This window comes from Sapajus apella, unplaced genomic scaffold (genome assembly GCF_009761245.1).
Source record: "Sapajus apella isolate SASKATOON/1434 unplaced genomic scaffold, GSC_monkey_1.0 scaffold3, whole genome shotgun sequence".
Classification (NCBI taxonomy): domain Eukaryota; kingdom Metazoa; phylum Chordata; class Mammalia; order Primates; family Cebidae; genus Sapajus; species Sapajus apella.
In genome coordinates, this window is record NW_022436943.1 from 43,748,816 (window position 1) to 43,762,147 (window position 13,332).

At 35.1% G+C, this 13,332-nt stretch overlaps 1 protein-coding gene across 4 annotated transcripts in view; it reads left to right on the plus strand.

The window, feature by feature from the left end:
• The window catches only part of COL14A1 (collagen type XIV alpha 1 chain), a 257,258-nt gene that overhangs the window by 139,936 nt on the left and 103,990 nt on the right, over positions 1 to 13,332 (plus strand). For all 4 annotated transcript variants that reach the window (XM_032252681.1, XM_032252674.1, XM_032252687.1 and 1 more), the window contains exons 25-28: positions 1,118 to 1,174; positions 4,307 to 4,446; positions 11,989 to 12,112; positions 12,339 to 12,482. In XM_032252681.1, coding sequence (XP_032108572.1) covers positions 1,118 to 1,174; positions 4,307 to 4,446; positions 11,989 to 12,112; positions 12,339 to 12,482 — 465 coding nt within the window. The remainder of the gene's footprint in view (positions 1 to 1,117; positions 1,175 to 4,306; positions 4,447 to 11,988; positions 12,113 to 12,338; positions 12,483 to 13,332) is intronic.

The window sequence follows — 13,332 nt, forward strand, 5'->3', positions numbered from 1 at the left end:
AGATTATGCCATGGTATTCTGTGACTTGTTTCACAAAACAATTCATCTTGAATATTCTTTCCTTTAGTAAAACATAGTTACCTCATTCTTTTAATGTTGAATCATTTTATTTATTTTATTTTATTGGATCTTAAAGTTGGAAGAGACCTTAAAACTCACCTCTTAGCCTTCCTTACAATGAAGAAATTCCCTTTATAAAATTCTTGGCAAATGGTCAGTCTGTCTGAGCTCAAATCTTTCTAGCTATTTGGTGCTTAGTATTGCCTGAGGCTAGATATCCCCTCTATGAATCACTATGATTTGTGCAGGGTTTTCCTGAGTATTAAACTGGGATAACCAGAAGCATTTTCTTGGTTTTTCTTAAATCTTTAGTGTCAAGTAGGAACTAGAAATGAATACATATAACAGCATATTTTATGTTTACCTAATGACACCACACCTTCCGGGTGCTTTGCTGCATGAGCTGGAATGAGAATTGAGAATCAGTACTCTGATCTAACTGTCTCCAGGTCCTTTAACCAAGCCACACCTCTGCAGAGTACATGGACTTCTCATCCTGCATGATCCAGGTTGAAAAGATCCAAGCACACTTCAGCCTGCCAATGTTTACATTTGGTCCTCAAACCCAAAAGACATTTCCAAATGCAGTCTGAGCAGAGCAGAGTGAATCAGAGTCCACCAGTGACCAACATCCTGGGAGATGCAGGATGGAAAGGGAAAAGTGCTACTGAGCAAGGATTGATGGTTCATCCTTAGGCAGAATGGAAATGAAGTTTATTGTGTGTGTGAAAGCAGTTGGAGACAAACTTTCAAATGGGTTGGCGGGATTCCTGCCTTAAATCAATGTTAGAACCACTTTGTAGCTGACAGTTTGATTTCATTGACTCCTGCTGGGTAAACTGAATGGTAGCAAAATGGCATTTCAACCCTTCAGTCTGAGGATGAGATGATGGATGGAGTCAGTTTTCACAGGCTGTGGCTGATTTATAGTAGCCATTCAATTCTCAGAGAAGACAGTTGTCAAAATCATTGACTCCCTGAATATTTATTACTCCATGACCTTCGTTTCTTCCCCACAGATGAGATAGCTAACTGATGTCCTTTCTCTCCTTTACAGAATCTCTTCCTACACAACCACCAACTTTTCCTCCAACCATTCCACCAGCAAAAGAAGGTAAAAGAATAATACAATAATGACCTGTTTCTAGGTTAAGGATTTGTGTTGGCTTTGTTTGCCTGTTCATTTAAAACCAGGGTATTAATAAAGTATATTTATTGTGCTACCTAATTTTCTCTTTAATATAAATGTTTATCAACCATGATCGGCTTGAATGATATTGTTTAATAATCAATTCTGCACACAAAGAGTGGATTTGCTAACAGAATTGCTTAATATTGATTTTTTTGAGGAAACACCAGAGCAGTAACATTTATTAAGAAACAATAGTTACGTAATTTGTAAGTGAAAATCCAGTTTGTAATTCCTCAGATACAGTGATAGTTTCCCAGCCTACCTCTGAAGTGTCTCAGTTGTTTTTTTTTTTTTTCTTCATCACCACAGTTCCTCATGACCTTTTACCTAAGCTACTAAGGTAATTTTTAGAAAGGCCCCCAACAAAGTAGTGATCATTCTTTTCTTTATTTCAGTAATGAACTTCTATTAATCCTGCTATTTATTCTCAAAGCTCTTATGGTAGGCATGGGAAATACAATAATAATACATGATTGCTGCTCTCTGCTTATTTTTAGTATTAAAGAGAAATAGGTACTTCCATAGATAAGTACCAATCAAGTTTATGAGTTATAAAAGAACAATTGTATTATGGTAGCCCAGAAGTGGGAATGGTTAATGCTGCTACAGATTAATGACGCTCTTCTTAAGGAAGAGGAATTCGATCTACATTTTGAAGAATGAGAGATAAGTAATGGTATGAATAGCTTTCGGTGTTAAGAGTGATCTAAGCGCTTAATGGATTTAGGAAACCGTAAATGCTTTAGTGTGGCATTAAAGAGAAAAGAATGAGAATAGAGTTATAGAGTGGTTGATGTGACAAAATTAGGAATATGCGCTTTATCCTGTGGGAAATGGCATACCATGAGAATTTGTAGGAAGGAAGGGTGATCTGATGAAATCTGTTTAAGAACAATAACGTTGGCAAAATAGGGGGGAGGGACTGGAAGAATGAGAGGAGAAAGTAGAACATGTTAGAAGGTTGTATTGCAAGGGTTCTTCCATTTATAATGCCTTTTAAAGTGTCTGTTACATACCAGGGAAACATAAAAAATAAGTTGTTCTGAGCTTAAAGCCAGTGGATTCAAATGCTGCAGAGAGTGGAAGGCACAAAGAAACAGAGGCAATTAAATATTCTAATAAAACAACATTCATCCTAGGATGGCATGCAAAGTCTTCATGAATCAATCTACTTTGCAGAATTATTTCCTAGAATACATTATATAATAGCAAAATTGTACAACTCAGGGTTTCCCATACATGTCTTAAGCTGTCCTGCATCTTTGAATGCTGTTCACCTTACCTGGAATGCCACACTCTTCTGACAGCTTCATATCTAGCCTTCTTTAGTCTCAATTATCTATGGTTATTCTCGTGATTAGAACTGAAAACAGAATCCTAATTGATAAATTTACTAATTAGGCACTTCTGATGCAGATATTACAGAATGCTCTGAGGTCAGAATATTTTTATTTATAGCTGAGTATGGATATTATTCAGTAAACATCCATGACTGCTTATAGAAGACTTAATGTGATCTGGAAAAGTCTGTGTGATTAAAGATTGACAAAGTAGAAACATTGGTTCTGAGGTTTTCATCATGATTGTTTTAGATGGTGCTTTTGTAACTTGAATGCACTGTGTATTTTAGGCTTTATTTGTTCTGGGTATATTTAATTTAAAAGCCAATAAATCTTTATTATTAAGGTAATACTAAATATTTATTAAACAAACATTAAAAAGTAGAAAAAACTTAAAAGAAGAAAATTAAAAACACAGCTTTCTATCCCAGAGGTAATTCCTTCATGCATGTTGATACATTTTCTTTCTTTGATTTGCTAACTAAATTTTTCATTTTAATACATTTTTAATAGAATTTGTTTTTATTTTGAAAGTGAAACCTGATTTTCATTTTTTTCTTTCCATGGAAACAGAGGACCTGTTTATAAAATGCATAATTAGCAGATCTTCTGATTCCTTTCAACTTTCAGTTCAAACCACAAATTTGTAAAATTTTATAAATTGCAGAATTCATGAGAACAACCTCACCAGATCAGTACTGCCCCTAGCCTATTAGCTTACTTGGAGATGGTTTATTTTATATTATAAATAGCTTTCAGGGAATGAAATTGTACTTAATAAAAACCAAGTGAGGTTTTTCTTAGAGGAAAGAGAGAGGCATATTATCTCATAGAATATTTGTGTGCAATTGGCCTAAGATTAAAAGATTCAGATTATTGAAGAGCAAATTGTTTGCTTTATCATAAAACTGAGTTAACTGCAATGATCTACCCTAATGAAGAGGAGGAAAGGCATAGATAATCTGAAACGGCACATGATACCAAAAAAGAACTTGTAAAAATGTTCTCAGTAGAGTAGGTTTTTATTGCTGTAGTTTGCTTTAATTCTTTTTGCTTGTTTGAGTGCTTTGTAGATATCTGTAATACCTACTGACAGTACTTTCCCTTGGCCAGCATTCATGTACCTTTCTTGACATATATCAGTGGGCTATAGAGGGACAGAGACAGAATTTTTTTTTTAACCAAGATTAGAGTTTGTTTACTTATGGCCTCAGCCCAAATGAATATCAAATTATAATTAGATTAATCTGGTTCCATTTTATCACATACTTTTCTGCTGAGATTGAATCACTCTGAAATTAACTTACTAATTCAATAAGGAGAGGGCAGGATGCACAGAGTGATAGCATGTCCTTTTCTGCAATCAGTTGGTACTAGACGGTGTTTAGTGATACTTCTGTCTCTAAATCCCCTTAATCCCATCTTTTCCTAGTCCTTCATTTTCATTCTTTTGGGCTGAGAACTTTTTCTTTCTCTATTTCCACATGCATAATAGAAGCTTCTTAGTCAGGAATAAGAACCTTGGGTATAAAAGAGTAATTACAGCAAAGAAGCATAGTGAGCAGGAGTTTGGAATATGAACATTAAGAAGTTGATATATTTCCTTTGAAAAAGAGCTTCACTTATCAGAGGACAACCATTATTTGCCTTATTGGTTTAATAATTACTAAATTGTTCCCTTCTCTCTGACTCAAAATTCACTGTTGGTCTTCAGTATGTAAGGCGGCCAAGGCTGACCTGGTATTTATGGTGGATGGATCCTGGAGCATTGGAGATGACAATTTCAATAAGATCATCAACTTTCTGTATAGCACTGCTGGAGCCCTGAACAAGATTGGCACAGATGGAACCCAAGTAAGGCTAATACATAAATAATTAATTTATTCTATGTATTTAGAAGTTGTTTCTCCAGCTCTTATTACAGCTGCTTGTCAGGGACTGTAGGTCAAGAACTGTAATGATTGGATTCAACCTTAAATGAAATGATAGACAGGTTGGTGTTTGGAAGCAGCTTATTAATGCCTGATGAACCTCCAGAGGATGCCTATCCTTAAAAGGTGTTGAGTTCAGCAAACTAAAACAAGGTAGAAAGTCCATGTCAGGGCATTTTAAAAATATATACTAAGGTAGAATGTCTCCTTTAATGATACACATGATATTTTCCCTGCCCTTAAGGACTTTAAAATCTTGAAAGGAAAAGGTTAAGGTCACACATTACTATATATAATGTGGAACATGAAACAGAATTATTCATTTAACAAATATGTATCAAGGATTTATTATAGCCATGTACTATACTGTCATAATGAATGCCAATCAATGTCTCTAATTTCGTGGAGCTCATATTCTTAAAAGTAAGGACAGAAGACATATCAGTCAGAATGGCTATTATTAAAGAGGCAAAAAACAACAGATGCTGGCAAGATTATGGAGAAAAGGGAACACTTACACATCATTGGTGGAAATGTAACTTAATTCAGCCATTGTGGAAAGCACTTTGACAGTTCCTCAAAGAACTTAAAACAGAATTACCAAACCTAGAAATCCCACTACTGGATATATACACAAAGGAATATAAATCATTCTACTATAAAGACACATGTATGCACATGTATGTTCATTCCAGCACTATTCACAATAGCAGACATGAGATCAACCTAAATGCCCATCAATTGTAGACTGGATGAAGAAAATGTGGTACGTATACATTGCAGAATATAATGTAGCAATAAAAAAGAATGAGATCATGTTCTTTGCAGCAACATGGATGAAGCTAGAGGCCATTATCCTAAGCAAACTAATATATAAACAGAAAACCAAATACTATATGTTCCCACTTATAAGTTGAGGTAAACATCAAGCACATATGGACACAAAGAAGGGAAAAACAAATACCAGGGCCTACTTGAGAGTGGAGGGTAGGAGGAGAGTGAGGGTCGAATAACTACCTATAGGGTAACGTGCTGAATCTCTGGATGATGAAATAATCTGTGCATCAAATCCCATGACATCCAATTTGTCTCTATAACAAACATGCACATGTACCCCTAAACCTAAAATAAAAGTTAAAAAACAAGTAAAGAGAAAAGAGATAGAGACAGATATAAACAGGCAAGCAAATAGATTCCCAAGGTAGGCATGTAAGCTACGAAGACAGAGCGATGAGATTTAAAGATGTCAGAGGATTACTCTAAATTGTATGTGACAGTTGTTTTTAATTGGTCAGTGAAGACTTCTTTGAGGACGTGCCTTTTGAACTGAGATGTGAATGATGCAGACTTGAAGATCCGAGAATGGCATTTCCAGACAGAGAAAGTGATAAGTACAGAGGACCCAAGATGAGAATGAGTTTTGAAACTTCACACCCCAAAACTTGGGGCTAGAATATGGTGGGTGAGAGTGTGAGGATAGAACAGATGGAATAAAGTAGGCAAAAGCCAGATCATCTTGAGTCTTGTGGACCATCAAAGGAGTTGAATATCATCATAAATGCAACTGGATATCACTAGCAGATTTTAAAGATAGACAAGATCTGTTTCAGAAAAAAGATTACCCCAACTTCTTTGTGACATGTGAGTACTAATAAGGATAAGAGTAGAAGCAGATAGACCAGTCAGGAAGATGCGCTCATGGTCCAGCAGAATGGCCTGGACTAGGGTGGTAGCAATGAGGTACACTGAAACAAACAGATTTGGAATATATTGTGAAAGAATGGCTAAGAAGATCTGGACACAAGAAGTACCATAACAGAATAGATACTTTGCAGAAACCTTACAAGACAAAAGAGATTACGGTCCTATTTTTAGCCTCTCTAAACAAAATTACTGTCAGGAAAGAATTCTGAATCCAGCAAAAGTCAGTTTCATAACTAGAGGAGAATTAATGTCATTTTCAGGCAAACAAATGTCACTACCAGACCAGCCCTACAAGAAATACTAAAAGAAGTTCTAAATTTGGAAGCAAAAGTTTGATATACACTGGAATATAACCTTTCAAAAGTATAAAACTCATAGGACCTATACAACAGTAACACAGTGAAGAAAACAAAGTACTTAGATAAAAACATGGTGAGTGGAACCGTACCTCACATCTCAGTATTAATGTACATAGCCTAAGCCCTCCACTTAAAAGATACAGATTAGAAGAATGGATACAGAATCACAAACCTAATATCTGCTCTCTTCCAGAGACTTACCTAACATGTAAGGATTTGTATAAACTCAAGGTAAAGGGGTGAAAGAAGATATTCCATGCAAATGGAAACCCAAAGCAACCAGGAGTAGCAATTCTTATGTCAGGTAAAACAGACTTTAAAGCAATAATAGTAAGAAAAGACAAAGAAAGTCATTTTATAATAATAAAAGGATTAACCCAACAAGAAGATATTATAATCCTGTTTATAAGCACTTAACTCTGGAGCTCCCCGATTCAGAAAACAATTACTACTAGACCTAAGAAGTGAGACAGCAACACAATAATAGTGGAGGACTTTAACATTCCACCTGCAGCACTAGAGAGATAATCAAGACAGAGAGTCAACAGAGAAACAAGGGACTCAAATTACACCCTAGAACAAATGGACCTAGGATGTATTTACAGAACATTCTGTATAAAAATTGTAGGATATACATTCTTCAAATCAGCATATGAAACATTTTCAAGATAGACCATGACAGGCCACAAAACAAGTCTCAATAATTAATTTTTAAAAATCAAAGTCATATCAGGCATCTTCTCAGACCACAGTGTAATAAAACTAGAAATCAACTCCAAAAGCAATCCTCAAAAGTATACCAAATACATGGAAATTAAACAATTTGCTCCTGAACAATTTTTGGGTTAATAATAAAATCAAGAAGGAAATTTAAAAATTCTTTGGAATGAATGGTATACTTACCTAAGTTGCCAAAACCTCTGACATACCGTAAAAACAATTCTAAGAGGAAAGTTTATAGCACCAAACGCCTACATCAAAAAGTCTGAAAGAGCACAAATTGACAATCTAATGTTACACCTCCAGAAACTAGTGAAACAAGAACAAATTAAACCCAAAGCTAGTAAAAGAAAAGAAATAACAAAGATCAGAGCAGAACTAAATGAAATTGAAACAAAAAACAATAAAAAAGATCAACTAAACAAAAAATTGGTTTTTTGAAAAGATAAACACAATTGATAGACCATTAGCTGTATTAACTAAGAAAAAGGAGAGAAGATTCAAATAATCTCAATTAGAAATGAAAATAGAGACATTACAACCAGTACCACAGAAATACAAAAGATCATTCAGCACTATTATGAGCACCTCTATGAACAGAAACTAGAAAATCTGAAGGAAATAGATAAATTCCTGGAAACAACAACCCTCCTAGATTAAATAAAAAATAAGCCCTGAGCAGACCAATAATGAACAGTGAGATTGCATCAGTAATTTAAAAAAATTTCCCAAAAAATGCCAGTTGGATTCACAGATGAATGCTACCAGACATTCAAAGAAGAATTAGCACCAATTCTATGGAAACTATTAGGTTGGTGCAAACCACAATTACTTTTGCACCAACCTGATATTCTAAAAGGTTAGAAAGGGAATTCTCCCTAAATTATTCTATGAAGCCAGTATTACCCTGATACAAAAACCACTAGAGTACATAATGAAAAAGAAAATTACTTACCAATACCCCTGATGAACATAGATGCAAAAATACTCAAGAAAATATTAGCTAACCAAATGCAATGACACATCAAAAACGTAATACACTTTGATCAGGTGGATGTCATCTCAGCAACACAAGGAGAATTTAATGTACACAAGTCAATAAAAGTGATACATCACATAAACAGAATTAATAACAAAAACCATATGTTAATCTCACAGTTGCAGAGAAAGCATTCAATAAAATCCAGCATCCCTTTATAATAAATACTTTTAACAAACTAGGAATAGAAGGGACATACCTCAACATAATAAAAGCTATATGTAACAGTCCAACAGCCCAAATCATACTGAATGAAAAAAAGTTGATAGCATTCCTTCTGAGAACTGGAATAAGACAATGATACTCATTTTCACCACTTCTATTCAACATAGCTGGAAGTCCTAGCCAGCAAAATCAGGCAAGAGAAAATAATAAAGGGCATCCAAACTGGAAAAAGGAAGTTAAACTATTACTGTTTGCTAATGATATGATCATATACCTAGAGAACTTAAAGACTTCTCCAAAAGACTCCTAGATTTGATAAACAAATTCAGTAAACTCCCAGGTTACAAATCAATGTATATGAATCAGTGGCACTGCTATACACCAATGGCCAATTCTCAGGTAAGAGATAAGTCCTGAGGATCAAATCAAGAACACAATCCCTTTTATAACAGCTGCAAAAAAAAAAAAAAAAAATAGACATACCTAGGAATATACTATACTTAATGAAAGAGGTGGAAGTTCTCTTCAACAACAATCACAAAACACTGCTAAGAGAAATCAGAGATGACAAACAAATAGAAGTATCCCATGCTCATGGATTGTAAGAATTCTTAGGAAAATGACCATACTTCCCAAAGCAATGTACAGAACCAATGCAATTCCTATAAAAATATCAACATTTTTCACAGAATTAGAAAAAACAATGCTGAAATTAATATAGAACCCAAAAAGAGCCCAAATAGCCAAAGCACTCCTAAGTAAAGAAAAAATCTGGAGGCATCACATTACCTGACTTCAAAGTATACTACAAGATCATAGTTACCAAAACAGCGTGGTACTGATATAAAAGTAAACACATAAACTAATGGAACAGACAGAGAACCCAGAAATAAAGTCAAATATATGCAACCAACTGATCTTGGACAAAACATTCAAGAACGTAAACTAGGGAAGGGACACCTTATTTAATAAATGGCTCTTGGAAAACTGGATAGCCACATGTAGAATGGAAACTGGATCCCTACCTCTCACCTTATACAAAAATTATCTCAAGGTGGATCAAAGCCTTAAATCTAAGACCTGAAATGATAAAAATTCTAGGAGATAATTTGGGAAAAACTCTTCAGGACATTGGTCTAGGCAAGGAATTTATGATTAAGACTCCAAAAGCAAATTCAACAAAAACAAAAATAAACAAATGGTACCAATTAAACTAAAAACCACCTTCTGAACAGCTAAAGAAATAATTAACAGAGTAAACAGACAACCCAAGAATGGGAGAAAATATTTGCAAACTATGCATCTGACAAAGAACTAATATCCAACGTCTACAAGGAACTCACCCAAATCAACAAGAATAAAACAAATATCTCATCAAAAGTGGGAAAATGGCATAAATAAACATTTCTAGAAACAAGATATACAAATGCCCACAAGCATATGAAAAAATGCTCAACATCATTAATCATCATGGAAATATAGATTAAAACACAATGAGATACCACCTTGTCCCTGCAAGAATGGCCATTATTAAAAGTCAAAAAACAATAGATGTTGGTGTAGGTGTGGTGAAAAGGAAATACTTATACACTGCTGGTGGGAAGGTAATTTAGTGCAACCTCTATGGAAAACAGTATGGAGATTTTTTGAAGAACTAAAAGATTTACCTTTGGTTCCAGGAATCCCAGTACTGGCTGTCTACCCAAAGGAAAAGAAGTCTTTATGTCAAAAGACACCAGTAAACATACGTTTATTTTAGCACAATACACAAATGCAAAGATATAGGACTAACCTCAGTGCCCATTGTCCAATGAGTAGATAAAGAAAATGTAGTATATACACACCCCAGAATACTACTCAGCCATAAAAAAGAACAAAATAATGTGCTTTGCAGCAGCTTGAAAATAGGCCACTATTTTAAGCGAAGTAACTCATGAATAGAAAACCAAATAGCATATGTTCTCACTTTTAAGTGAGGGCTACACAAAGGAGCCCAGGGTAGCTATACAAAGGAACCACAGGGTGTTATAATGGACTTGGAGACTCAGAGTGGGGAGGGTGGAAGGTGGGTAAAGGATAAAAAAAAAAACTACATATTGGGAAGAATGTACACTACTTGGGTGATGGATGCACTAAAATCTCAAGCCTCACTACTGTACAATTCAACCATGTAACCAAATACTCTTGTACCCCAAAAGTATTGAAAATAAAAATGTTATTAAAAAAGAGGAGAATAGATAACATGCTGAGGCATGTCAGAGAGAAAGAAATTTCCTTTGAGTGAAGAAATTAGAGGAGGCTTTCTAAAGATGGTGACATGTCTAGTAGACCGATAAACTGGTAGCAGCTTAAAGCTCACTTAAAGAAAGCACTCTAAAGATGCTGTCTTTACTTCTTACATCATAATTCTGAAAAACAAACAAAAAAAATCAATTAAAAATGGTCCAAAAGCTCAACAGGAATAAATACAAGTTGTAAGAACTGAAACCAGAATTTCATATAGTAGTGGCTGAGAAACAGATTTTGGCATAGAATAGACCTATCTTCAACTGTTAACTCTGCCAGTGACCACTCTTGTGGGGATGTTGTGCAAGCAACTTGTCTTTTGCGGCTCAGTTTCCTCAAGTGTACAGTGAGTAGAATAGTAGTAATTACCTTATAGGTTTACTTCGTAAGGAAATCTTTGTAAAGAGTCCAACTCTGATTCTCAGACATTTGTCAAGTTACCAAACTTAGGCTGCCATATTTAAACTGTCAAATGAGGTGGTGAAAATCCTACATGCTTGAAAGATTTTTTAAAAACTACTTCCTGACAGTACTTAAAGACACATGTGCTCCTATGTTCCTTGCAGCACTATTCACAATAACAAACATGGAATGCCCATCAATGGTGGACTGGATAAAAAATATATAGTACACATACAGCAAGAAATAATATGCAGCCATTAGAAAAAAAAAAGGAATAAAATCATTTTCTTTGCAGCAGTACAAGTGCTGCTGGTAGCCATTATTCTATGCAGATTAACACAGAAACAGAAAACCAAATATTGCGTGCTCTCACTTATAAGTAGGAGCTAAACATTGACTAGACAGGGCCATAAAGATGGGAACAATAGACACTAGGGACTACTAGTAGTGGGAGAATAGAAGGAGGGTGAAGCTTGAAAAACTACCTATTGGGTATTATGCTTACTACCTGGGTGACAGAATCATTTGTACACATCTCACTGACATACAATTTACCCAGGTTACAAACCTGCACAATGTACCCTCTGAATATAAAATGAAAGTTTTAGAAAAGTTGTATTTAATTTGTCTTCAAATTTGGTATGTAACTTGTACGGAAGAAATTTTAATCCAAGGAGATTTTGTAATGAGTTAATGAAGAAATTAAAACTACAGGTGATATTGTGCTATTGCTCTCTGACCCAGTGGACGTCTACACGTGCATAAAAATGAATACACCTTCTCTCTCCAGGTTGCAATGGTTCAGTTCACTGATGACCCCAGAACAGAATTTAAACTAAATGCTTACAAAACCAAAGAGACTCTTCTTGATGCAATTAAACGCATTTCATACAAAGGAGGAAATACAAAAACAGGTATGACAAAACAAAAAACACCACCACCACCAACAAAAAAAAAACCAGCTAAGCCTCAGAGTAATTAATTGTTAGTAACTGCTGAAATGACCTTTTGTTTTAAGGCATAGTAATTTTTTAAAAGATTTTTTTTCCTTCATTTAAGAACTTTGTTCCCACCCTTTTCTCCCCAGAAAAACAAAAATGGGAGGGAGTGAAATCGAACTGTTGCCTTTCTTTGTTTCAGGAAAAGCAATTAAGTATGTTCGAGATACCTTGTTCACTGCAGAATCAGGTACAAGAAGGGGCATCCCAAAGGTTATTGTGGTTATAACTGATGGAAGATCACAAGACGATGTGAACAAAATCTCCAAGGAGATGCAATCAGATGGTAAGATATATAAACAACAGTGGCTATTAAATGTAATGCTAGAATTGTTATTTTTCAAAAACAAAAACAAATTTATAGGCTATATTAGCATTACTTAAATGTTTTAAAATATTTCTTCATATTAACTAGACAGTGTAATTTTAAAAATACTTTCTGGTATACAAATCTGTAATTGTACTGCTTTGTTAGAAAAACGGGTTATTTTCTCTTAACACTTTTGTTACACACTGGATGCCCTTTATAAGGAAATCAAGCAATTAAGTATTGTAAGAAAAGGACCAGGGAAAGAACCTTATTACATAAACTCCTCAGCCTCTTAATCATACCTAAATGCCCATCAGTGATAGACTGGATAAAGAAAATGTGGCACATATACACCATGGAATACTATGCAGCCATGAAAAAGAATGAATTCATGTCCTTTGCAGGGACATGGATGAAGCTGGAAACCATCATCCTCAGCAAACTAACACAGGAACAGAAAACCAGACACCACATGTTCTCACTCATAAATGGGAGTTGAGCAATGAGTACACATGGAAACAGGAAGGGGAACATAACACAGCAGGGCTTGTTGGGAGATGAAGGGCAAGGGGAGGGAGAGTATGAGGACAAATAACTAATGCATGTGGGATTTAAAAACTAGATGGCAGGTTGATAGGTGCAGCAAACCACCATGGCACATGAATACCTATGTAACAAATCTGCACGTTCACCATATGTATCCCAGAACTTAAAGAGAGAGAGAGAGAGAGAGCGAGAAAGAGAGAGAGAGAAGGAAGGAAGGAAGGAAGGAAGGAAGGAAGGAAGGAAGGAAGGAAGGAAGGAAGGAAGGAAGGAAGGAAGGAAG